The 27,425-nt window shown below is 44.6% G+C and overlaps 2 protein-coding genes across 2 annotated transcripts; both read left to right on the top strand.

Annotated features, from left to right (window-relative positions):
* The first annotated feature begins 2,995 nt into the window (after window positions 1–2,995).
* LOC106590649 (tissue factor) lies at window positions 2,996–23,091 on the top strand. Its single transcript, XM_014181785.3, has 6 exons — window positions 2,996–3,205; window positions 5,567–5,675; window positions 19,399–19,592; window positions 19,824–20,008; window positions 20,963–21,137; window positions 22,582–23,091. The coding sequence occupies exons 1-6, from the start codon at window positions 3,133–3,135 to the stop codon at window positions 22,725–22,727; spliced, it is 882 nt and encodes a 293-aa protein (XP_014037260.2). The 5' UTR covers window positions 2,996–3,132; the 3' UTR covers window positions 22,728–23,091.
* LOC145865681 (uncharacterized) lies at window positions 5,930–16,098 on the top strand. Its single transcript, XM_082970621.1, has 4 exons — window positions 5,930–5,936; window positions 9,771–12,994; window positions 13,037–15,071; window positions 16,049–16,098. Exons 1-4 carry the CDS (start codon window positions 5,930–5,932, stop codon window positions 16,096–16,098), a joined length of 5,316 nt encoding a protein of 1,771 aa, XP_082826747.1.
* Window positions 23,092–27,425: the final 4,334 nt, after the last annotated feature.

The raw sequence follows: 27,425 nt of genomic DNA, 5'->3' as shown, positions 1-27,425 counted from the left end.
ACTCTATTTCTTGAACTGCATTGTTGGTTAAGGGCTTGTTAGTCAGCATTTCACTGTAAGGTCTACACCTGTTGTATTCAGCGTTTCACGGTAAGGTCTACATCTGTTGTATTCAGCATTACACGGTAAGGTCTACACCTGTTGTATTCAGCATTTCACTGTAAGGTCTATACCTGTTGTATTCGGAGCATGTGACAAATAACATTTGATTTGATTTGAAGTGAGAATGTTGTTCATTGACTACAGCTCAGCTTTCAACACCATTGTCCCCTCAAAGCTCGTCACCGAGCTTAGGACTCTGGGTCTGAACACCTCCCTCTGCAACTGGATCCTGGACTTCCTGACGTGCTGACCACAGGTGGTGAGGGTAGGCAACATCACCTCCCCAACGCTGACCCTCAACACAGGGGCTCCACAAGGGTGTGTGCTTATTCCCCTCCTGTACTCCCTGTTCACCCACGACTGCGTGGCCACACACGACTCCAAATGGTCCAAACACACACACACACACAGTAGTGAAGAAGGGGCAACAGCACCTCTTCCCCCTCGGGAGATTGAAAAAGTTTGTCATGGGCACACAAATCCTCAGAAAGTTCTACAGCTGTACCATTGAGAGCATTTGACTGGCTGCATCACTGCCTGGTATGGCAATAGCACCGCCCTCGATCGCATGGTGCTAAACAGGGTGGTGCGGACAGCCCAGTACATCACTGGGGCTGAGCTCCCTGCCATCCAGGACATCAATATAAGGCGGTGTGGAAGGAAGGCCCGGAAAATCGTTAAAGACTCCAACCACCCAAGCCGTGGACTATTCTCTCTGTTTTCACACGGCAGGCGGTACCGGTGCATCAAGTCTGACACTAACAGGCTCTTGAACAGCTTTTATCCCCAAGCAATACGACTGATATATAGTTACCAAAATAGCTACATGGACTATCTGAGTTAATCTTGTATCTTTATTGACCTTTTACTAAACACACGCACACCCACTTACATACAAGCTGCTGCTACTCTGTTTATTTTATATCCTGTATATAGTCACCTTACCCCTATACATATCTACCTCCATCACTCCAGTATCCCTGCATATTGTCAATATGGTATTGAACTGACCCTGCACATAGTATGGTATTAACTGACCCTGTATATAGTATGTTATTAACTGTATATAGTATGGTAATAACTGATCCTCTATATAATATGGTATTAACTGATCCTGTATATAGTATGGTATTAACTGACCCTGTATATAGTATGGTATCAACTGATCCTGTATATAGTATGGTATTAACTGACCCTGTATATAGTATGGTATCAACTGATCCTGTATATAGTATGGTATTAACTGACCCTGTATATAGTATGGTATTAACTGATCCTGTATATAGTATGGTATCAACTGATCCTGTATATAGTATGGTATGAACTGACCCTGTATATAGTATGGTATGAACTGACCCTGTATATAGTATGGTATCAACTGACCCTGTATATAGTATGGTATGAACTGACCCTGTATATAGTATGGTATTATCTGACCCTGTATATAGTATGGTATTAACTGACCCTGTATATAGTATGGTATTAACTGACCCTGTATATAGTATGGTATTAACTGACCCTGTATATAGTATGGTATTAACTGACCCTGTATATAGTATGGTATTAAACTGACCCTGTATATAGTATGGTATTAACTGATCCTGTATATAGTATGGTATTACCTGACCCTGTATATAGTATGGTATGAACTGACCCTGTATATAGTATGGTATTAACTGTATATAGTATGGTATTAACTGATCCTGTATATAGTATGGTATGAACTGACCCTGTATATAGTATGGTATTAACTGACCCTGTATATAGTATGGTATTATCTGACCCTGTATATAGTATGGTATTAACTGATTCTGTATATAGTATGGTATTAACTGACCCTGTATATAGTATGGTATTAACTGACCCCGTATATAGTATGGTATTAACTGACCCTGTATGTAGTATGGTATTAACTGACCCTGTATCTGTGACCAACAGATGCATATCTGTATTCCCAGTCATGTGAAATCCATTGATTAGGCCTTAAATAATTTATTTAAATTGACTGATTTCCTTATATGAACTGTAACTCAGTAATATCTTTGAAATTGTTGCATGTTGCGTTCATATTTTTGTTCGGTGGAATTAGAAACGATCAATACAATAGAAAGACCAGCACTGTTCTTCATTCACAATGATTACGTAATTATGCATCTTTCGCCTCCCCCTCACTCATCAACTCACCCGTTCGCATCCTTTCTCCCCATCATAGGTTACCTAATTTATCTCATCTGTTGTTATATGTGTGAAATTCGTTTCGGTTATCAGCTAGGGGTACTGCACTTTCAACTGTCGGGAGAAGAAGAGCCGACGAGGGAAATCCATTCAAAAAATGACATGCCCTCCTAAACCTGGTTATAAATCCAGTTCTGAATGTGATATTAAGATTCTAATGTGTTTTATAGTGTGTTTTATAGACTTATTTAAGAAGACTCGTGGACGGAAGGTGGGCATGATAAAACAAATGACAGATTAATTCATTCATCGGCAGTCGAAATGACTTCTTTAGCGGTTCTAGTGTTAAAACTACAACATTTTCTCTACACCCCATGGGGAAAATGTGTAGAATTGCAGGAAATTAACTTTAAAAATAACATTTGCTCTCCGCTGTCAACAGGGGGCCACTAAAATCGTTTTTTTCTCGCATGATGTCGTATGCTTGTGCGCAAATGTAATATTATTCTTTGACTTATTCTTTGACTATATGTGCATACAACTTTTTTTGAAATGAATGACACATTTTACTAGGCTACATACAAGAAGCTATACACCAGCTTGTTCGTAATACAGTAGGCTACGATGTTTTTTTTGTCATCACAAAAAGTTAAGCAAGTTGCATACACTAGTATCAGAAGCCCATCCCACCGGGTAATAAACCACAACCTTATTTGCACGTTACACGCGTCTTGTTCTTCTTTTTTCGGCAGCAGGTTGAAGCACTGACAGACTGTAGCTGGCCGAGACCCGAGTCACTTTTCACTTCTTCCTCCACTGGATTACTGTTTTCACACGGACCTGTTGGAATATAGCATGTTGAAAATGGAAAGGACAACTTTTTGTAGGAGATTGTGTACTGTACTATTTTTTACAAACTGTGTTTCAGGTGAGTCAAAAACATCACGTGCAATTAAAATATAAAACTAGCCTACAAACCTAAAAGCTGTACACTAGACAAATAGTATATACGGGTTTAGCTGACTACATCACGAACACGATACTCACCCTTCAACGGGGCAGAAGTCCATGTGTTGTTGTGATTCTGGATGTTCAAATAGTTAGCAACAATGAACATGTTTACATGCGCACAGTATCCGGGATAGTAGCTCATATCCCGTTTAAGATTTTATTCGGGATAAACTGTTAACATGCACTTTTAAAATCCCTCTCACGAGTATCCCAGTACCATAAATCAAGACAATTCCTAATTTAAATTCATATGGGTTACATGGAATAGTAACTCAAATCTGGACAATGACTCTAGGCCTATAACCTCTCACATGTATAATATAATATTAACTCCTGCAGAAATATGTATTTCTTGCAGTGAATTGGTACAATAAAGGTTAATTTTGTCTCGGGAACAGCAGCGGATAAATATTTTTTACATTCGAGTCATTTAACAAACACTCTTATCCAGAGCTACTTATGATTTCTTTCTTTCAGCATCTCTTGAGAAAATAGGAATGTGAGTGTAACATGTTATCTTTAACACTGTTATGCAAGCAGACAGTATTTCAACCAGATCAAATATGCACCCAAGATGAACTGAAGTCTTATCAGAAATGTGTTTCATAAGTTTTCTCAACTTTTCATTTCCTTAAAACGGGTCAAACTGATGACATTTGTACATTTTGCACAGGATCAATCTTTCCACTGTTTTTGGAGTTCTTGCATTTTTCCCCCGGTCCCTAAATGAAACAGACAACTTTAGCAGTGTTAAATTGATTACTAATGCATTCATTCTATCAATGTAAGACATTATCCTGGTGAGCACTACTGTATTTAGTCTTCTGGGGCAACAAGTTATGACAGAAGAGAAGCTACCTGTATCTAACTATAGCTGACAAACAAATGTTCTACCAAATGTGGGAAATTATAATAGGGCATACGAAATGTGGGAAATTATAATAGGGCATACCAAATGTGGGAAATTATAATAGGGCATACCAAATGTGGGAAATTATAATAGGGCATACCAAATGTGGGAAATTATAATAGGGCATACCAAATGTCGGAAATTATTATAGGGCATACCAAATGTGGGAAATTATAATAGGGCATACCAAATGTCGGAAATTATAATAGGGCATACCAAATGTGGGAAATTATAATAGGGCATACCAAATGTCGGAAATTATAAGCAGAAACTTGTCTAAATTAGGGGCAAGTAATGTTAGGCTACAATGTCCAGTACAGAGTCTCGGCAAAAAAATAAAAACATTATTATGGAATTATTATGGAGGATTGAAATGCTCAGGTAACCTACTTTTTGAAGTAATTTGATTGACATTCAGACAGAGACATCACACAACACACATGACATGTGAAACGGAATACTTGAGTATCCTGAATAATAATAATAATAACAACGGGATATTGGTGTGCATGTAAACGGGTCAATGACAAGAAACTGCCTTGTGGAGAATCAGGTGTCTCAATTCAGATAGTTTTATCTTGTTGTTCTTGATACCATGTCTTGTTTTGATGTGTTTTGACTGATGTCATATCTATGCTAATGTGTCAAAAAAATTCGCTAGCTAGCTAACCAACAACTGTAACGATGTATTTGAGAGACAAGTGCTCATTGTGCAAATGTATTTATGTTTTCAATAAACATAGGAGACTAAATATAGTTTACATGTTGTCAACAACCTAAGCCAATCCTGTCTGTTTTGCACACCTGTTGGTTTTGTTGCTAAACAACACACCAGCCTATATGGATAAATCACGTACTGTATTTAAAAGCCACAATTTCCTAACTTTTTGTTGGCAACTTCTTGGATCAGGCTGGCTTAGTACAGGGAGTGTCCCATGTGATGCTCTTATGGAAAGGCACACTGTCCTAATTATTTCACTTTCACTCATTGTCATTGTCTAACATTACATGTAGTTAGTTAACTGATCTTGTTCTTCATGTAGTTAACTGATCTTGTTCTTCATGTAGGTAACTGATCTTGTTCTTCATGTAGGTAACTGATCTTGTTCTTCATGTAGGTAACTGATCTTGTTCTTCATGTAGGTAACTGATCTTGTTCTTCATGTAGTTAACTGATCTTGTTCTTCGTGTAGTTAACTGATCTTGTTCTTCATGTAGGTAACTGATCTTGTTCTTCATGTAGGTAACTGATCTTGTTCTTCATGTAGGTAACTGATCTTGTTCTTCATGTAGTTAACTGATCTTGTTCTTCATGTAGGTAACTGATCTTGTTCTTCGTGTAGGTAACTGATCTTGTTCTTCATGTAGGTAACTATCCCAAGGCACAGAACGTTTCCTGGTTGTCTATCAACTTCAAAACACTGCTTATGTGGGATCCTAAACCTTTCAACTATTCATACACTGTTGAATATTCTGTGTAAGTAAATCATTTACATGCTGATATTACAATGTTTTGCACTTATAGGAAGACCGAACAATTCCAATCATTCCATTCAATTGCCAAGTAGTGTATTTATCTGCCACTTCAATTATTATTAACTAAACATTGAAAAAACTCAGTTTCCTACATATCAGGTAATTACCAAATGCTTTTATTACTTCCTACTGCTATTCATGAAATGAAATGTCTCCATGAAATATAAAAAAGACGGTGCCAATAATCCCATGATCATGGGGGGTCTGCACTAATCTATTCTTCCCAGACTCAGTCTCTGACCTTGAAGAGTCAGGTCGATGTGTTGGAGACTCAGTCTCTGAAGAGTCAGGTCGATGTGTTGGAGACTCAGTCTCTGAAGAGTCAGGTCGATGTGTTGGAGACTCAGTCTCTGAAGAGTCAGGTCGATGTGTTGGAGACTCAGTCTCTGACCTTGAAGAGTCAGGTCGATGTGTTGGAGACTCAGTCTCTGAAGAGTCAGGTCGATGTGTTGGAGACTCAGTCTCTGACCTTGAAGAGTCAGGTTGATGTGTTGGAGACTCAGTCTCTGAAGAGTCAGGTCGATGTGTTGGAGACTCAGTCTCTGACCTTGAAGAGTCAGGTCGATGTGTTGGAGACTCAGTCTCTGAAGAGTCAGGTCGATGTGTTGGAGACTCAGTCTCTGACCTTGAAGAGTCAGGTCGATGTGTTGGAGACTCAGTCTCTGAAGAGTCAGGTCGATGTGTTGGAGACTCAGTCTCTGACCTTGAAGAGTCAGGTCGATGTGTTGGAGACTCAGTCTCTGACCTTGAAGAGTCAGGTCGATGTGTTGGAGACTCAGTCTCTGACCTTGAAGAGTCAGGTCGATGTGTTTGAGACTCAGTCTCTGACCTTGAAGAGTCAGGTCGATGTGTTGGAGACTCAGTCTCTGACCTTGAAGAGTCAGGTCGATGTGTTGGAGACTCAGTCTCTGAAGAGTCAGGTCGATGTGTTGGAGACTCAGTCTCTGACCTTGAAGAGTCAGGTCGATGTGTTGGAGACTCAGTCTCTGAAGAGTCAGGTCGATGTGTTGGAGACTCAGTCTCTGAAGAGTCAGGTCGATATGTTGGAGACTCAGTCTCTGAAGAGTCAGGTCGATGTGTTGGAGACTCAGTCTCTGAAGAGTCAGGTCGATGTGTTGGAGACTCAGTCTCTGACCTTGAAGAGTCAGGTCGATGTGTTGGAGACTCAGTCTCTGACCTTGAAGAGTCAGGTCGATGTGTTGGAGACTCAGTCTCTGACCTTGAAGAGTCAGGTCGATGTGTTGGAGACTCAGTCTCTGACCTTGAAGAGTCAGGTCGATGTGTTGGAGACTCAGTCTCTGAAGAGTCAGGTCGATGTGTTGGAGACTCAGTCTCTGACCTTGAAGAGTCAGGTCGATGTGTTGGAGACTCAGTCTCTGAAGAGTCAGGTCGATGTGTTGGAGACTCAGTCTCTGACCTTGAAGAGTCAGGTCGATGTGTTGGAGACTCAGTCTCTGAAGAGTCAGGTCGATGTGTTGGAGACTCAGTCTCTGACCTTGAAGAGTCAGGTCGATGTGTTGGAGACTCAGTCTCTGAAGAGTCAGGTCGATGTGTTGGAGACTCAGTCTCTGACCTTGAAGAGTCAGGTCGATGTGTTGGAGACTCAGTCTCTGAAGAGTCAGGTCGATGTGTTGGAGACTCAGTCTCTGAAGAGTCAGGTCGATGTGTTGGAGACTCAGTCTCTGACCTTGAAGAGTCAGGTCGATGTGTTGGAGACTCAGTCTCTGAAGAGTCAGGTCGATGTGTTGGAGACTCAGTCTCTGAAGAGTCAGGTCGATGTGTTGGAGACTCAGTCTCTGAAGAGTCAGGTCGATGTGTTGGAGACTCAGTCTCTGAAGAGTCAGGTCGATGTGTTGGAGACTCAGTCTCTGACCTTGAAGAGTCAGGTCGATGTGTTGGAGACTCAGTCTCTGAAGAGTCAGGTCGATGTGTTGGAGACTCAGTCTCTGACCTTGAAGAGTCAGGTCGATGTGTTGGAGACTCAGTCTCTGACCTTGAAGAGTCAGGTCGATGTGTTGGAGACTCAGTCTCTGACCTTGAAGAGTCAGGTCGATGTGTTGGAGACTCAGTCTCTGACCTTGAAGAGTCAGGTCGATGTGTTGGAGACTCAGTCTCTGACCTTGAAGAGTCAGGTCGATGTGTTGGAGACTCAGTCTCTGAAGAGTCAGGTCGATGTGTTGGAGACTCAGTCTCTGAAGAGTCAGGTCGATGTGTTGGAGACTCAGTCTCTGACCTTGAAGAGTCAGGTCGATGTGTTGGAGACTCAGTCTCTGACCTTGAAGAGTCAGGTCGATGTGTTGGAGACTCAGTCTCTGAAGAGTCAGGTCGATGTGTTGGAGACTCAGTCTCTGACCTTGAAGAGTCAGGTCGATGTGTTGGAGACTCAGTCTCTGAAGAGTCAGGTCGATGTGTTGGAGACTCAGTCTCTGAAGAGTCAGGTCGATGTGTTGGAGACTCAGTCTCTGACCTTGAAGAGTCAGGTCGATGTGTTGGAGACTCAGTCTCTGACCTTGAAGAGTCAGGTCGATGTGTTGGAGACTCAGTCTCTGACCTTGAAGAGTCAGGTCGATGTGTTGGAGACTCAGTCCTGACCTTGAAGAGTCAGGTCGATGTGTTGGAGACTCAGTCTCTGACCTTGAAGAGTCAGGTCGATGTGTTGGAGACTCAGTCTCTGACCTTGAAGAGTCAGGTCGATGTGTTGGAGACTCAGTCTCTGACCTTGAAGAGTCAGGTCGATGTGTTGGAGACTCAGTCTCTGACCTTGAAGAGTCAGGTCGATGTGTTGGAGACTCAGTCTCTGACCTTGAAGAGTCAGGTCGATGTGTTGGAGACTCAGTCTCTGACCTTGAAGAGTCAGGTCGATGTGTTGGAGACTCAGTCTCGACCTGAAGAGTCAGGTCGATGTGTTGGAGACTCAGTCTCTGACCTTGAAGAGTCAGGTCGATGTGTTGGAGACTCAGTCTCTGAAGAGTCAGGTCGATGTGTTGGAGACTCAGTCTCTGACCTTGAAGAGTCAGGTCGATGTGTTGGAGACTCAGTCTCTGAAGAGTCAGGTCGATGTGTTGGAGACTCAGTCTCTGACCTGAAGAGTCAGGTCGATGTGTTGGAGACTCAGTCTCTGACCTTGAAGAGTCAGGTCGATGTGTTGGAGACTCAGTCTCTGAAGAGTCAGGTCGATGTGTTGGAGACTCAGTCTCTGAAGAGTCAGGTCGATGTGTTGGAGACTCAGTCTCTGACCTTGAAGAGTCAGGTCGATGTGTTGGAGACTCAGTCTCTGAAGAGTCAGGTCGATGTGTTGGAGACTCAGTCTCTGACCTTGAAGAGTCAGGTCGATGTGTTGGAGACTCAGTCTCTGAAGAGTCAGGTCGATGTGTTGGAGACTCAGTCTCTGACCTTGAAGAGTCAGGTCGATGTGTTGGAGACTCAGTCTCTGAAGAGTCAGGTCGATGTGTTGGAGACTCAGTCTCTGACCTTGAAGAGTCAGGTCGATGTGTTGGAGACTCAGTCTCTGAAGAGTCAGGTCGATGTGTTGGAGACTCAGTCTCTGACCTTGAAGAGTCAGGTCGATGTGTTGGAGACTCAGTCTCTGACCTTGAAGAGTCAGGTCGATGTGTTGGAGACTCAGTCTCTGACCTTGAAGAGTCAGGTCGATGTGTTGGAGACTCAGTCTCTGACCTTGAAGAGTCAGGTCGATGTGTTGGAGACTCAGTCTCTGAAGAGTCAGGTCGATGTGTTGGAGACTCAGTCTCTGACCTTGAAGAGTCAGGTCGATGTGTTGGAGACTCAGTCTCTGAAGAGTCAGGTCGATGTGTTGGAGACTCAGTCTCTGACCTTGAAGAGTCAGGTCGATGTGTTGGAGACTCAGTCTCTGACCTTGAAGAGTCAGGTCGATGTGTTGGAGACTCAGTCTCTGACCTTGAAGAGTCAGGTCGATGTGTTGGAGACTCAGTCTCTGAAGAGTCAGGTCGATGTGTTGGAGACTCAGTCTCTGAAGAGTCAGGTCGATGTGTTGGAGACTCAGTCTCTGACCTTGAAGAGTCAGGTCGATGTGTTGGAGACTCAGTCTCTGAGAAGAGTCAGGTCGATGTGTTGGAGACTCAGTCTCTGACCTTGAAGAGTCAGGTCGATGTGTTGGAGACTCAGTCTCTGACCTTGAAGAGTCAGGTCGATGTGTTGGAGACTCAGTCTCTGAAGAGTCAGGTCGATGTGTTGGAGACTCAGTCTCTGACCTTGAAGAGTCAGGTCGATGTGTTGGAGACTCAGTCTCTGAAGAGTCAGGTCGATGTGTTGGAGACTCAGTCTCTGACCTTGAAGAGTCAGGTCGATGTGTTGGAGACTCAGTCTCTGACCTTGAAGAGTCAGGTCGATGTGTTGGAGACTCAGTCTCTGACCTTGAAGAGTCAGGTCGATGTGTTGGAGACTCAGTCTCTGAAGAGTCAGGTCGATGTGTTGGAGACTCAGTCTCTGAAGAGTCAGGTCGATGTGTTGGAGACTCAGTCTCTGACCTTGAAGAGTCAGGTCGATGTGTTGGAGACTCAGTCTCTGAAGAGTCAGGTCGATGTGTTGGAGACTCAGTCTCTGACCTTGAAGAGTCAGGTCGATGTGTTGGAGACTCAGTCTCTGAAGAGTCAGGTCGATGTGTTGGAGACTCAGTCTCTGACCTTGAAGAGTCAGGTCGATGTGTTGGAGACTCAGTCTCTGAAGAGTCAGGTCGATGTGTTGGAGACTCAGTCTCTGACCTTGAAGAGTCAGGTCGATGTGTTGGAGACTCAGTCTCTGAAGAGTCAGGTCGATGTGTTGGAGACTCAGTCTCTGACCTTGAAGAGTCAGGTCGATGTGTTGGAGACTCAGTCTCTGACCTTGAAGAGTCAGGTCGATGTGTTGGAGACTCAGTCTCTGACCTTGAAGAGTCAGGTCGATGTGTTGGAGACTCAGTCTCTGACCTTGAAGAGTCAGGTCGATGTGTTGGAGACTCAGTCTCTGAAGAGTCAGGTCGATGTGTTGGAGACTCAGTCTCTGACCTTGAAGAGTCAGGTCGATGTGTTGGAGACTCAGTCTCTGAAGAGTCAGGTCGATGTGTTGGAGACTCAGTCTCTGACCTTGAAGAGTCAGGTCGATGTGTTGGAGACTCAGTCTCTGACCTTGAAGAGTCAGGTCGATGTGTTGGAGACTCAGTCTCTGACCTTGAAGAGTCAGGTCGATGTGTTGGAGACTCAGTCTCTGACCTTGAAGAGTCAGGTCGATGTGTTGGAGACTCAGTCTCTGAAGAGTCAGGTCGATGTGTTGGAGACTCAGTCTCTGACCTTGAAGAGTCAGGTCGATGTGTTGGAGACTCAGTCTCTGAAGAGTCAGGTCGATGTGTTGGAGACTCAGTCTCTGACCTTGAAGAGTCAGGTCGATGTGTTGGAGACTCAGTCTCTGACCTTGAAGAGTCAGGTCGATGTGTTGGAGACTCAGTCTCTGACCTTGAAGAGTCAGGTCGATGTGTTGGAGACTCAGTCTCTGAAGAGTCAGGTCGATGTGTTGGAGACTCAGTCTCTGACCTTGAAGAGTCAGGTCGATGTGTTGGAGACTCAGTCTCTGAAGAGTCAGGTCGATGTGTTGGAGACTCAGTCTCTGAAGAGTCAGGTCGATGTGTTGGAGACTCAGTCTCTGAAGAGTCAGGTCGATGTGTTGGAGACTCAGTCTCTGAAGAGTCAGGTCGATGTGTTGGAGACTCAGTCTCTGACCTTGAAGAGTCAGGTCGATGTGTTGGAGACTCAGTCTCTGACCTTGAAGAGTCAGGTCGATGTGTTGGAGACTCAGTCTCTGACCTTGAAGAGTCAGGTCGATGTGTTGGAGACTCAGTCTCTGACCTTGAAGAGTCAGGTCGATGTGTTGGAGACTCAGTCTCTGACCTTGAAGAGTCAGGTCGATGTGTTGGAGACTCAGTCTCTGACCTTGAAGAGTCAGGTCGATGTGTTGGAGACTCAGTCTCTGACCTTGAAGAGTCAGGTCGATGTGTTGGAGACTCAGTCTCTGAAGAGTCAGGTCGATGTGTTGGAGACTCAGTCTCTGACCTTGAAGAGTCAGGTCGATGTGTTGGAGACTCAGTCTCTGAAGAGTCAGGTCGATGTGTTGGAGACTCAGTCTCTGACCTTGAAGAGTCAGGTCGATGTGTTGGAGACTCAGTCTCTGACCTTGAAGAGTCAGGTCGATGTGTTGGAGACTCAGTCTCTGACCTTGAAGAGTCAGGTCGATGTGTTGGAGACTCAGTCTCTGAAGAGTCAGGTCGATGTGTTGGAGACTCAGTCTCTGAAGAGTCAGGTCGATGTGTTGGAGACTCAGTCTCTGACCTTGAAGAGTCAGGTCGATGTGTTGGAGACTCAGTCTCTGAAGAGTCAGGTCGATGTGTTGGAGACTCAGTCTCTGACCTTGAAGAGTCAGGTCGATGTGTTGGAGACTCAGTCTCTGAAGAGTCAGGTCGATGTGTTGGAGACTCAGTCTCTGACCTTGAAGAGTCAGGTCGATGTGTTGGAGACTCAGTCTCTGAAGAGTCAGGTCGATGTGTTGGAGACTCAGTCTCTGACCTTGAAGAGTCAGGTCGATGTGTTGGAGACTCAGTCTCTGAAGAGTCAGGTCGATGTGTTGGAGACTCAGTCTCTGAAGAGTCAGGTCGATGTGTTGGAGACTCAGTCTCTGACCTTGAAGAGTCAGGTCGATGTGTTGGAGACTCAGTCTCTGACCTTGAAGAGTCAGGTCGATGTGTTGGAGACTCAGTCTCTGACCTTGAAGAGTCAGGTCGATGTGTTGGAGACTCAGTCTCTGACCTTGAAGAGTCAGGTCGATGTGTTGGAGACTCAGTCTCTGACCTTGAAGAGTCAGGTCGATGTGTTGGAGACTCAGTCTCTGACCTTGAAGAGTCAGGTCGATGTGTTGGAGACTCAGTCTCTGACCTTGAAGAGTCAGGTCGATGTGTTGGAGACTCAGTCTCTGAAGAGTCAGGTCGATGTGTTGGAGACTCAGTCTCTGACCTTGAAGAGTCAGGTCGATGTGTTGGAGACTCAGTCTCTGAAGAGTCAGGTCGATGTGTTGGAGACTCAGTCTCTGACCTTGAAGAGTCAGGTCGATGTGTTGGAGACTCAGTCTCTGACCTTGAAGAGTCAGGTCGATGTGTTGGAGACTCAGTCTCTGACCTTGAAGAGTCAGGTCGATGTGTTGGAGACTCAGTCTCTGAAGAGTCAGGTCGATGTGTTGGAGACTCAGTCTCTGAAGAGTCAGGTCGATGTGTTGGAGACTCAGTCTCTGACCTTGAAGAGTCAGGTTGATGTGTTGGAGACTCAGTCTCTGAAGAGTCAGGTCGATGTGTTGGAGACTCAGTCTCTGACCTTGAAGAGTCAGGTCGATGTGTTGGAGACTCAGTCTCTGAAGAGTCAGGTCGATGTGTTGGAGACTCAGTCTCTGACCTTGAAGAGTCAGGTCGATGTGTTGGAGACTCAGTCTCTGAAGAGTCAGGTCGATGTGTTGGAGACTCAGTCTCTGACCTTGAAGAGTCAGGTCGATGTGTTGGAGACTCAGTCTCTGACCTTGAAGAGTCAGGTCGATGTGTTGGAGACTCAGTCTCTGACCTTGAAGAGTCAGGTCGATGTGTTGGAGACTCAGTCTCTGACCTTGAAGAGTCAGGTCGATGTGTTGGAGACTCAGTCTCTGAAGAGTCAGGTCGATGTGTTGGAGACTCAGTCTCTGACCTTGAAGAGTCAGGTCGATGTGTTGGAGACTCAGTCTCTGAAGAGTCAGGTCGATGTGTTGGAGACTCAGTCTCTGAAGAGTCAGGTCGATGTGTTGGAGACTCAGTCTCTGAAGAGTCAGGTCGATGTGTTGGAGACTCAGTCTCTGAAGAGTCAGGTCGATGTGTTGGAGACTCAGTCTCTGACCTTGAAGAGTCAGGTCGATGTGTTGGAGACTCAGTCTCTGACCTTGAAGAGTCAGGTCGATGTGTTGGAGACTCAGTCTCTGACCTTGAAGAGTCAGGTCGATGTGTTGGAGACTCAGTCTCTGACCTTGAAGAGTCAGGTCGATGTGTTGGAGACTCAGTCTCTGAAGAGTCAGGTCGATGTGTTGGAGACTCAGTCTCTGACCTTGAAGAGTCAGGTCGATGTGTTGGAGACTCAGTCTCTGAAGAGTCAGGTCGATGTGTTGGAGACTCAGTCTCTGACCTTGAAGAGTCAGGTCGATGTGTTGGAGACTCAGTCTCTGAAGAGTCAGGTCGATGTGTTGGAGACTCAGTCTCTGAAGAGTCAGGTCGATGTGTTGGAGACTCAGTCTCTGAAGAGTCAGGTCGATGTGTTGGAGACTCAGTCTCTGACCTTGAAGAGTCAGGTCGATGTGTTGGAGACTCAGTCTCTGAAGAGTCAGGTCGATGTGTTGGAGACTCAGTCTCTGAAGAGTCAGGTCGATGTGTTGGAGACTCAGTCTCTGAAGAGTCAGGTCGATGTGTTGGAGACTCAGTCTCTGACCTTGAAGAGTCAGGTCGATGTGTTGGAGACTCAGTCTCTGAAGAGTCAGGTCGATGTGTTGGAGACTCAGTCTCTGAAGAGTCAGGTCGATGTGTTGGAGACTCAGTCTCTGAAGAGTCAGGTCGATGTGTTGGAGACTCAGTCTCTGAAGAGTCAGGTCGATGTGTTGGAGACTCAGTCTCTGACCTTGAAGAGTCAGGTCGATGTGTTGGAGACTCAGTCTCTGAAGAGTCAGGTCGATGTGTTGGAGACTCAGTCTCTGACCTTGAAGAGTCAGGTTGATGTGTTGGAGACTCAGTCTCTGACCTTGAAGAGTCAGGTCGATGTGTTGGAGACTCAGTCTCTGACCTTGAAGAGTCAGGTCGATGTGTTGGAGACTCAGTCTCTGACCTTGAAGAGTCAGGTCGATGTGTTGGAGACTCAGTCTCTGACCTTGAAGAGTCAGGTCGATGTGTTGGAGACTCAGTCTCTGAAGAGTCAGGTCGATGTGTTGGAGACTCAGTCTCTGAAGAGTCAGGTCGATGTGTTGGAGACTCAGTCTCTGACCTTGAAGAGTCAGGTTGATGTGTTGGAGACTCAGTCTCTGACCTTGAAGAGTCAGGTCGATGTGTTGGAGACTCAGTCTCTGAAGAGTCAGGTCGATGTGTTGGAGACTCAGTCTCTGACCTTGAAGAGTCAGGTCGATGTGTTGGAGACTCAGTCTCTGACCTTGAAGAGTCAGGTCGATGTGTTGGAGACTCAGTCTCTGACCTTGAAGAGTCAGGTCGATGTGTTGGAGACTCAGTCTCTGACCTTGAAGAGTCAGGTCGATGTGTTGGAGACTCAGTCTCTGACCTTGAAGAGTCAGGTCGATGTGTTGGAGACTCAGTCTCTGACCTTGAAGAGTCAGGTCGATGTGTTGGAGACTCAGTCTCTGACCTTGAAGAGTCAGGTCGATGTGTTGGAGACTCAGTCTCTGACCTTGAAGAGTCAGGTCGATGTGTTGGAGACTCAGTCTCTGACCTTGAAGAGTCAGGTCGATGTGTTGGAGACTCAGTCTCTGACCTTGAAGAGTCAGGTTGATGTGTTGGAGACTCAGTCTCTGACCTTGAAGAGTCAGGTCGATGTGTTGGAGACTCAGTCTCTGAAGAGTCAGGTTGATGTGTTGGAGACTCAGTCTCTGACCTTGAAGAGTCAGGTCGATGTGTTGGAGACTCAGTCTCTGAAGAGTCAGGTTGATGTGTTGGAGACTCAGTCTCTGACCTTGAAGAGTCAGGTCGATGTGTTGGAGACTCAGTCTCTGACCTTGAAGAGTCAGGTCGATGTGTTGGAGACTCAGTCTCTGACCTTGAAGAGTCAGGTCGATGTGTTGGAGACTCAGTCTCTGACCTTGAAGAGTCAGGTTGATGTGTTGGAGACTCAGTCTCTGACCTTGAAGAGTCAGGTCGATGTGTTGGAGACTCAGTCTCTGAAGAGTCAGGTCGATGTGTTGGAGACTCAGTCTCTGAAGAGTCAGGTCGATGTGTTGGAGACTCAGTCTCTGACCTTGAAGAGTCAGGTCGATGTGTTGGAGACTCAGTCTCTGACCTTGAAGAGTCAGGTCGATGTGTTGGAGACTCAGTCTCTGAAGAGTCAGGTCGATGTGTTGGAGACTCAGTCTCTGACCTTGAAGAGTCAGGTCGATGTGTTGGAGACTCAGTCTCTGACCTTGAAGAGTCAGGTCGATGTGTTGGAGACTCAGTCTCTGACCTTGAAGAGTCAGGTCGATGTGTTGGAGACTCAGTCTCTGACCTTGAAGAGTCAGGTCGATGTGTTGGAGACTCAGTCTCTGACCTTGAAGAGTCAGGTGGGGGCTCGCCGAGGTCGGTGTGTGGGAGACTCAGTCTCTGACCTTGAAGAGTCAGGTCGATGTGTTGGAGACTCAGTCTCTGAAGAGTCAGGTCGATGTGTTGGAGACTCAGTCTCTGACCTTGAAGAGTCAGGTCGATGTGTTGGAGACTCAGTCTCTGACCTTGAAGAGTCAGGTCGATGTGTTGGAGACTCAGTCTCTGACCTTGAAGAGTCAGGTCGATGTGTTGGAGACTCAGTCTCTGACCTTGAAGAGTCAGGTCGATGTGTTGGAGACTCAGTCTCTGACCTTGAAGAGTCAGGTCGATGTGTTGGAGACTCAGTCTCTGACCTTGAAGAGTCAGGTCGATGTGTTGGAGACTCAGTCTCTGACCTTGAAGAGTCAGGTCGATGTGTTGGAGACTCAGTCTCTGACCGAGAGTCAGGTCGATGTGTTGGAGACTCAGTCTCTGACCTTGAAGAGTCAGGTCGATGTGTTGGAGACTCAGTCTCTGAAGAGTCAGGTCGATGTGTTGGAGACTCAGTCTCTGACCTTGAAGAGTCAGGTCGATGTGTTGGAGACTCAGTCTGACTTGAAGAGTCAGGTCGATGTGTTGGAGACTCAGTCTCTGACCTTGAAGAGTCAGGTCGATGTGTTGGAGACTCAGTCTCTGACCTTGAAGAGTCAGGTCGATGTGTTGGAGACTCAGTCTCTGACCTTGAAGAGTCAGGTTGATGTGTTGGAGACTCAGTCTCTGACCTTGAAGAGTCAGGTCGATGTGTTGGAGACTCAGTCTCTGAAGAGTCAGGTCGATGTGTTGGAGACTCAGTCTCTGAAGAGTCAGGTCGATGTGTTGGAGACTCAGTCTCTGACCTTGAAGAGTCAGGTCGATGTGTTGGAGACTCAGTCTCTGACCTTGAAGAGTCAGGTCGATGTGTTGGAGACTCAGTCTCTGAAGAGTCAGGTCGATGTGTTGGAGACTCAGTCTCTGACCTTGAAGAGTCAGGTCGATGTGTTGGAGACTCAGTCTCTGACCTTGAAGAGTCAGGTCGATGTGTTGGAGACTCAGTCTCTGACCTTGAAGAGTCAGGTCGATGTGTTGGAGACTCAGTCTCTGACCTTGAAGAGTCAGGTCGATGTGTTGGAGACTCAGTCTCTGACCTTGAAGAGTCAGGTCGATGTGTTGGAGACTCAGTCTCTGACCTTGAAGAGTCAGGTCGATGTGTTGGAGACTCAGTCTCTGACCTTGAAGAGTCAGGTCGATGTGTTGGAGACTCAGTCTCTGACCTTGAAGAGTCAGGTCGATGTGTTGGAGACTCAGTCTCTGACCTTGAAGAGTCAGGTCGATGTGTTGGAGACTCAGTCTCTGACCTTGAAGAGTCAGGTCGATGTGTTGGAGACTCAGTCTCTGACCTTGAAGAGTCAGGTCGATGTGTTGGAGACTCAGTCTCTGAAGAGTCAGGTTGATGTGTTGGAGACTCAGTCTCTGACCTTGAAGAGTCAGGTCGATGTGTTGGAGACTCAGTCTCTGACCTGAGAGTCAGGTCGATGTGTTGGAGACTCAGTCTCTGACCTTGAAGAGTCAGGTCGATGTGTTGGAGACTCAGTCTCTGACCTTGAAGAGTCAGGTCGATGTGTTGGAGACTCAGTCTCTGACCTTGAAGAGTCAGGTTGATGTGTTGGAGACTCAGTCTCTGACCTTGAAGAGTCAGGTCGATGTGTTGGAGACTCAGTCTCTGAAGAGTCAGGTCGATGTGTTGGAGACTCAGTCTCTGAAGAGTCAGGTCGATGTGTTGGAGACTCAGTCTCTGACCTTGAAGAGTCAGGTCGATGTGTTGGAGACTCAGTCTCTGACCTTGAAGAGTCAGGTCGATGTGTTGGAGACTCAGTCTCTGAAGAGTCAGGTCGATGTGTTGGAGACTCAGTCTCTGACCTTGAAGAGTCAGGTCGATGTGTTGGAGACTCAGTCTCTGACCTTGAAGAGTCAGGTCGATGTGTTGGAGACTCAGTCTCTGACCTTGAAGAGTCAGGTCGATGTGTTGGAGACTCAGTCTCTGACCTTGAAGAGTCAGGTCGATGTGTTGGAGACTCAGTCTCTGACCTTGAAGAGTCAGGTCGATGTGTTGGAGACTCAGTCTCTGACCTTGAAGAGTCAGGTCGATGTGTTGGAGACTCAGTCTCTGACCTTGAAGAGTCAGGTCGATGTGTTGGAGACTCAGTCTCTGACCTTGAAGAGTCAGGTCGATGTGTTGGACACTCAGTCTCTGAAGAGTCAGGTTGATGTGTTGGAGACTCAGTCTCTGACCTTGAAGAGTCAGGTCGATGTGTTGGAGACTCAGTCTCTGAAGAGTCAGGTCGATGTGTTGGAGACTCAGTCTCTGACCTTGAAGAGTCAGGTCGATGTGTTGGAGACTCAGTCTCTGACCTTGAAGAGTCAGGTCGATGTGTTGGAGACTCAGTCTCTGACCTTGAAGAGTCAGGTTGATGTGTTGGAGACTCAGTCTCTGACCTTGAAGAGTCAGGTCGATGTGTTGGAGACTCAGTCTCTGAAGAGTCAGGTCGATGTGTTGGAGACTCAGTCTCTGAAGAGTCAGGTCGATGTGTTGGAGACTCAGTCTCTGACCTTGAAGAGTCAGGTCGATGTGTTGGAGACTCAGTCTCTGAAGAGTCAGGTCGATGTGTTGGAGACTCAGTCTCTGACCTTGAAGAGTCAGGTCGATGTGTTGGAGACTCAGTCTCTGAAGAGTCAGGTCGATGTGTTGGAGACTCAGTCTCTGACCTTGAAGAGTCAGGTTGATGTGTTGGAGACTCAGTCTCTGACCTTGAAGAGTCAGGTCGATGTGTTGGAGACTCAGTCTCTGACCTTGAAGAGTCAGGTCGATGTGTTGGAGACTCAGTCTCTGAAGAGTCAGGTCGATGTGTTGGAGACTCAGTCTCTGAAGAGTCAGGTTGATGTGTTGGAGACTCAGTCTCTGAAGAGTCAGGTTGATGTGTTGGAGACTCAGTCTCTGAAGAGTCAGGTCGATGTGTTGGAGACTCAGTCTCTGACCTTGAAGACTCAGGTCGATGTGTTGGAGGGCAGTAGGAGGGAGAAGGAATACTAGTTTCTGTTTAATTGAAGTACAATGTGTGTGACGTGGTGCATTGAGATCAAGAATATAACTCAAGTTGAAAGATTGCAATTTTGTACTTTTCTTAGTGTTCAACTAAGCATTTAACTGTTAGTTTACACCTGTTGTCTACGAAGCATGTGACAAATACAACTTGATTTGAGATGCTAATTCAGACCCAATGAATGACCTAATGCAACAAAACAAACATGTTTGAAGATAATGATAACCCTACCATTACGTCTATTTAAGTGTTGGTCAGATAAGAGAGTGGAACCAACACTGTATTCGGACCATGGAGACTGAGTGTGACCTGTCCAACGTTCTGACTGACCTGAAGGCCACATACTCAGCGGATGTCCTCTCAGAACCCCTACACAGAGTAAACTCTGACCTCACAGATTTCCCCCACACCAGTTCGGAAGGGTTTACCCCTTACCAAGACAGTAGGTACTCCAGCTGTAACAACCACCTGACTACAGTCATACAGTGACATATTTTCCACATGCCAGTGTCAAAATATTGGTTCTTCTTTAAAATCACTGGGAAAAGAGGGTTCTTCTATAAATCACTGGGAAAATACTTTATTTTGTAGTTCAACAGCATGTCAGTGTCACCAAGTGGGCGCCAGGTGTGACAAGGAAGCATGTCAACGTCTCATGGTATTTCCCTTCCAGCTCTTATAGGCAGGCCTGAGTTCAAGATTGAGGTGAGCAAAGATAAGAGGAAGATCACCCTGTATGTAGAAGACCCTCCCATAGCCCTGTTCAACGAGCAGAACAAACTAAAGACCATGCGGGATGTCTTCGCTGATGAGCTGCAGTACAAAGTCACCTTTGGGAAAGCAACAAGCACGGGCAAGGTAAGCTCAAACGGGAGGACAGATCTACACTAGAGTAATATTTACAGTTCCTCAGAGTACTCTAGGGCCTGGGTGTCACATCCTGACCCTTGTAAGATGTCATTTTCCATAGTAGAGTGGTCAGGGCGTGACAGGGGGGGGTGTTTTGGGTGTTTTTGGGGTTTCTGTTTCATTGTGGAGTTTCTAGATTTCTATTTCTATGTTTTTCCTTTTCTATGCGTTGGCCAGGTATGGTTTCCAATCAGAGGCAGCTGTCTATCGTTGTCTCTGATTGGAAGCCATACTTAGGTAGCCTGTTTTCCTTGTGTGGGTTGTTAATTTTTGAGTAGTGTTTGCCTGCTCTGCGTTACGGCGTTGTTGTTTTGTTGGTTAAAGTGGTTGTTGTATTGCATCTAGTTTCACGATTAAATAAAAAGATGTGGAACTATGAACACGCTGCGTTTTGGTCCGATCCTTCAGAAAGCCGTGACACTGGGGCTGAACCCAGTGAGATAGAGGACATTTCTCAATGGTGTAGGCTCCTTTAAATTGAGCAAGTCAAGGAATGTAATGAAATAAAATGCAGTGGATGATATGAGTTTGGCAAACGTGAAACTTCTGATTATATTGCATGGGAAATCTCTCCATGTGTGTCATTAATATATACCATTTTAATGACGTTACAACAGTATTGAACAAGTAATAGAAATTGAACTACAGAAGAAGACATAATACAAGCCCTTCTTTATGTAATCGTCCCTCTAGAAAACCAAGATTTCTGCCAGCAGTGAGACAGAGCTAATACAAGCCCTTCTTTATGTAATCGTCCCTCTAGAAAACCAAGATGTCTGCCAGCAGTGAGATAGAGTTAATACAAGCCCTTCTTTATGTAATCGTCCCTCTAGAAAACCAAGATGTCTGCCAGCAGTGAGATAGAGCTAATACAAGCCCTTCTTTATGTAATCGTCCCTCTAGAAAACCAGGATTTCTGCCAGCAGTGAGATAGAGCTAGACAGGAGGGATATAGATCCTGGGGTGAGCTACTGCTTCAACGTCCAGGCCTACATCCCCTCCCGCAGCACAGACAAACAGCTGGGAGAGCTCAGTCAAACACAGTGTTCACCGGGTGCCAATAAGTCCTTCTTTGAAGGTAAGGATACTAGCAATGCCAAGGTTATCGGTTCAAGTCCCACAGGGATCACATGCTAATAATAATGGATGCTGTCACTCACAGGTGGCTGGTGAGGGGAGGACAGCTCATAATAATGGCTGGAACGGAGCAAATGGAATGAAACCATTCCACTTATACCGCTCCCGTCATTGGACGAGCCCGTCCTCCCCAATTAAGGTTCCACCAACCTCCTGTGCTGTCACTGTACTGTAGGTGGCTTTGTATCTGTTAAGTAGCATGTTACTGCATTCATTAAGGAAATCTGGCCCTGTTTTAATATATTCTGTAACTCCATAATTCATGTTGGACATTATAATGAAGGGAGTTGATATGCATCTGTGCTACTGAGAATATGGAACACTTAGCTAATGCCAAGACCTGGTATTACAAATATAGAATTACTCACTGTGAGTGATGAGGAGAAGAGGGTTTTAGGTGCTTATCATTACTCACTGTGAGTGATGAGGAGAAGAGGGTTTTAGGTGCTTATCATTACTCACTGTGAGTGATGAGGAGAAGAGGGTTTTCGGTGCTTATCATTACTCACTGTGAGTGATGAGGAGAATAGGGTTTTAGGTGCTTATCATTACTCACTGTGAGTGATGAGGAGAAGAGGGTTTTCGGTGCTTATCATTACTCACTGTGAGTGAGAGGAGATAGGGTTTTAGGTGCTTATCATTACTCACTGTGAGTGATGAGGAGAAGAGGGTTTTCGGTGCTTATCATTACTCACTGTGAGTGATGAGGAGAAGAGGGTTTTAGGTGCTTATCATTACTCACTGTGAGTGATGAGGAGAAGAGGGTTTTCGGTGCTTATCATTACTCACTGTGAGTGATGAGGAGAATAGGGTTTTAGGTGCTTATCATTAATCACTGTGAGTGATGAGGAGAAGAGGGTTTTCGGTGCTTATCATTACTCACTGTGAGTGATGAGGAGAAGAGGGTTTTAGGTGCTTATCATTACTCACTGTGAGTGATGAGGAGAAGAGGGTTTTAGGTGCTTATCATTAATCACTGTGAGTGATGAGGAGAAGAGGGTTTTCGGTGCTTATCATTACTCACTGTGAGTGATGAGGAGAAGAGGGTTTTCGGTGCTTATCATTACTCACTGTGAGTGATGAGGAGAAGAGGGTTTTCGGTGCTTATCATTACTCACTGTGAGTGATGAGGAGAAGAGGGTTTTCGGTGCTTATCATTTGTCATAGTGAGTCGATGTGTATGGGATGCAAAGGGTGAAATAAATATTATTGACTCTTGTTTAGACTCACAACACTGCAAAAATTCCTGAGTGCGTGTGCGCTCGTGTGTGTACGTGCGTTCGTGTGTGTGTGTGTGTGCGTGCGCCCGTGTGTGATTGTGTGTGTGTGCATATGTGAATCATCATGCAGCCCAATAACACTCCACTATCCCGTTTTCTCTCCAGAGTTTGGAATCGGTGTTATCGCTGGGTTCATCCTCCTCGTCATTACGATCATAGTAGTGGCTATCGTAGTCCCAGTGGTGTGCTGCCAACGCACAAGGAAAGCCCACACAAGTGGGAAAGAAGGAGTGCCACTAAGAAGTGTGTAAAAAATGTATCGTCGACACAGAATCGGGAACACAATGTACAGCTAAACTGGACTTTGAAATGGAGGCTGCAGGTCAACATTCTGTTGTGAAATCGCACAGGGAATATGTTACACATACTGGAGTGTATATTTTGTTTCCGTGCAATGCTGCAAATATTTCCCTTTTTATTTGTTGAGTGGCACTTCTACTGCTGTGAATATTAGCTTTCAGAAACACTACCACTAACACTACCACTACCACTACCAATAACACTACCAATAACACTACCAATACCACTACCAATACCACTACCACTACCACTACCAATAACACTACCAATACCACTACCACTAACACTACCACTACCACTACCAATAACACTACCAATACCACTACCAATAACACTACCAATACCACTACCACTACCACTACCAATAACACTACCAATAACACTACCAATAACACTACCAATAACACTACCACTACCACTACCACTACCAATACCACTACCAATACCACTACCACTACCACTACCAATACCACTACCACTACCACTACCACTACCAATACCACTACCACTACCACTACCACTAACACTACTACTACCAATAACACTACCAATAACACTACCACTACCACTAACACTACCAATAACACTACCACTACCAATAACACTACCACTACCAATAACACTACCACTACCAATAACACTACCAATAACACTACCAATACCAATACCACTACCAATAACACTACCAATAACACTACCACTACCACTACCACTACCAATAACACTACCACTACCAATAACACTACCAATACCAATACCACTACCACTACCACTACCAATACCACTACCACTACCACTACCAATAACACTACCAATACCAATACCACTACCAATACCACTACCACTACCAATACCACTACCACTACCAATACCACTACCACTACCAATAACACTACCAATACCAATACCACTACCAATACCACTACCACTACCAATACCACTACCACTACCAATACCACTACCAATAACACTACCAATAACACTACCACTACCAATACCACTACCAATAACACTACCACTACAACCAATAACACTACCACTACCAATAACACTACCAATAACACTACCACTACCAATAACACTACCACTACCACTACCACTACCAATACCAATAACACTACCACTACCAATACCACTACCAATAACACTACCACTACCACTACCACTAACACTACTACTACCAATAACACTACCAATAACACTACCACTACCACTAACACTACCAATAACACTACCACTACCAATAACACTACCACTACCAATAACACTACCACTACCAATAACACTACCAATAACACTACCAATACCAATACCACTACCAATAACACTACCAATAACACTACCACTACCAATAACACTACCACTACCAATAACACTACCAATACCAATACCACTACCACTACCACTACCAATACCACTACCACTACCACTACCAATAACACTACCAATACCAATACCACTACCAATACCACTACCACTACCAATACCACTACCAATAACACTACCACTACCAATACCACTACCAATAACACTACCAATAACACTACCACTACCAATACCACTACCAATAACACTACCACTACCAATAACACTACCACTACCAATAACACTACCAATAACACTACCACTACCAATAACACTACCACTACCAATAACACTACCACTACCAATAACACTACCACTACCACTACCACTACCACTACCAATAACACTACCAATAACACTACCAATACCACTACCAATAACACTACCACTACCAATAACACTACCACTACCAATAACACTACCAATAACACTACCACTACCAATAACACTACCAATAACACTACCACTACCAATAACACTACCACTACCAATAACACTACCACTACCACTACCACTACCACTACCACTACCAATAACACTACCACTACCACTACCAATAACACTACCACTACCAATACCACTACCAATAACACTACCACTACCACTACCAATAACACTACCACTACCAATACCACTACCACTACCAATACCACTACCACTACCAATACCAATAACACTACCACTACCAATAACACTACCACTACCCAATAACACTACCACTACCACTACCAATAACACTACCAATACCACTACCACTACCACTACCACTACCAATACCACTACTAATACCACTACCACTACCAATACCACTACCAATAACACTACCACTACCACTACCAATAACACTACCAATACCACTACCAATAACACTACCACTACCAATACCACTACCAATAACACTACCACTACCAATACCACTACCAATAACACTACCACTACCACTACCAATACCACTACCACTACCAATAACACTACCAATAACACTACCACTACCACTACCACTACCAATACCACTACCACTACCAATAACACTACCAATAACACTACCACTACCAATAACACTACCACTACCAATACCACTACCAATAACACTACCACTACCAATACCACTACCAATAACACTACCACTACCAATAACACTACCACTACCACTACCAATAACACTACCACTACCAATAACACTACCAATACCACTACCAATAACACTACCACTACCACTACCAATACCACTACCACTACCAATACCACTACCACTACCAATACCACTACCAATAACACTACCAATAACACTACCAATACCAATAACACTACCACTACCACTACCAATAACACTACCACTACCAATAACACTACCACTACCACTACCAATAACACTACCACTACCAATACCACTACCAATAACACTACCACTACCAATACCACTACCAATAACACTACCACTACCAATAACACTACCAATACCACTACCAACGTATTTTATTGTGTTTTATATCGTTTTTTAACTTGATATTATCTTTGGGAAAATATATCTTGATATTGGGAGACAGCTGAAAACGAAATGATATGGGAAATGATGATTAGTAGGATATATCATGTTTTATGAAGATCCCTAATGTATTATGTGTAGTCATTCTGGAAGTACTTATTGTTCATTAGGTTATTTTAATATATATTTATGTTGTAGAGCAGGGATCAACAACTAGATTCAGCCGCCGGCTGATTTCCTTTCTTGAGCGGATGGTCGGGGGGCTGGAACATAATTACAAATAATTTGAAGACTGTAAATTGACCACAAGAAGCCCAAACAGATAGTCATTTCAAACCTTGCTTACATTGGTATAAGATCACATTTCTCTCTATTATGCGTGGGAATACTTGGGAACAGATTTCTTAAATTAAAATCACTAGGAGCTGATTTCCTGGTGTTTTTACAGTCTATTATGTCCACAAAATAAAATAATTTTTTTATTTGTTATTTTGCTCAGAAAAACACCCACAGGCCAAATTCGGCCCGCGTGCCACCAGTTGGGGAACCCTGGTTTAGAGGTTTGAGTGATCAGTAAATAGTATTGTCTGGAGATTTAATATATATTTATACCAAACAGTTAGGCAAATACTTAAAAGTAAAAGCCATAAATCATACACTATGGTCAAATTCATAGAGTATGCGATGTAGGTCAAGTCACCAAAATTCCAAACATGTAGTATGCTTGGAAAGGGTACATCCTGATGGTCATTGTAAAACACTACCACTACCACTGCGTGGAAAAGGGTACATCCTGATGGTCATTGTAAAACACTGCATTTACTTCCAAATGACTTTGTATGCTCCATTTAGATAGCTCACTCGTTTACATTTGAAGTTTCCTCATCTGTCTGTGTTTTACTTCAATAAATAAACTATATAACATGAAAGGCCTGATTGCTAGGTTCATTTTAAGATGTCAGGCTTGAAAATACATTACAGTTTTTCTCAATTGTTTACACACAAATACTGGTACTTGAGACACAATGACCACAACATGTAACTCATGCACCAACCCCCTGAACCAATTCTGCTAAACTACAAGCACAATTCCTGCTTTACACTCAAATTGCAGTTGTAAAACAGACTTTTTTCAAAACACTATACACAATTCTTTGCATTTGGCACAATTTTCATGCAGAAAATCTCTTGTTTTTCACAATGAACACACTGCCATTCAAATATGCACACTGACTCATCACATGGGCAAACACCCGTCACACAGTTTTACAATTAGCAATCAGACCTTTAGCATAAACGGGCAACAGGTGAGCTCTTCTGTTTTGGAACAATGGATGCCAACATTGGAAACAGAGGCAGAGCCAGAGGAGTGAGAGTAAGAGGAGGAGGACGGGGAGGACAAGGACGAGGAAGGCCAAGGACCGTAATCTCTGATGAGATCCGAGCCACTTTGGTTGATCATGTGGTCAACCATGGTCTAACAATGAGGGAGGCTGGGCAAAGAGTACAGACAAATTTGAGCAGGTACACTGTAGCATCCATCATCCGGACATTCCGAAATGAGAATAGGTAAGAAATCTACTCTCACTAGAAAATTGCAGTACTGCATATCAATACAGTACTCAATGAGTACAGTAGTACAGTATTGCCTGTGGACTGTTCTGTAGGACTGTAAAAATTAAAGTATGTTTCAAGTATTTGGGAAATGTATTCCTACTTTGTATTTACAGTATTTTACTATTTGTTTGGCAGAACTGAAAGATTACCAACACAAGGTGGTCGGGAACGTGTTCTGTCT

The sequence above is a fragment of the Salmo salar genome, chromosome 29 (genome assembly GCF_965601325.2).
Source record: "Salmo salar chromosome 29, fSalSal1, whole genome shotgun sequence".
Taxonomy (NCBI): Eukaryota; Metazoa; Chordata; class Actinopteri; order Salmoniformes; family Salmonidae; genus Salmo; species Salmo salar.
The sequence above is the reverse complement of the archived record's forward strand: the minus strand, read 5'-3'. Positions and strand labels throughout refer to the sequence as shown.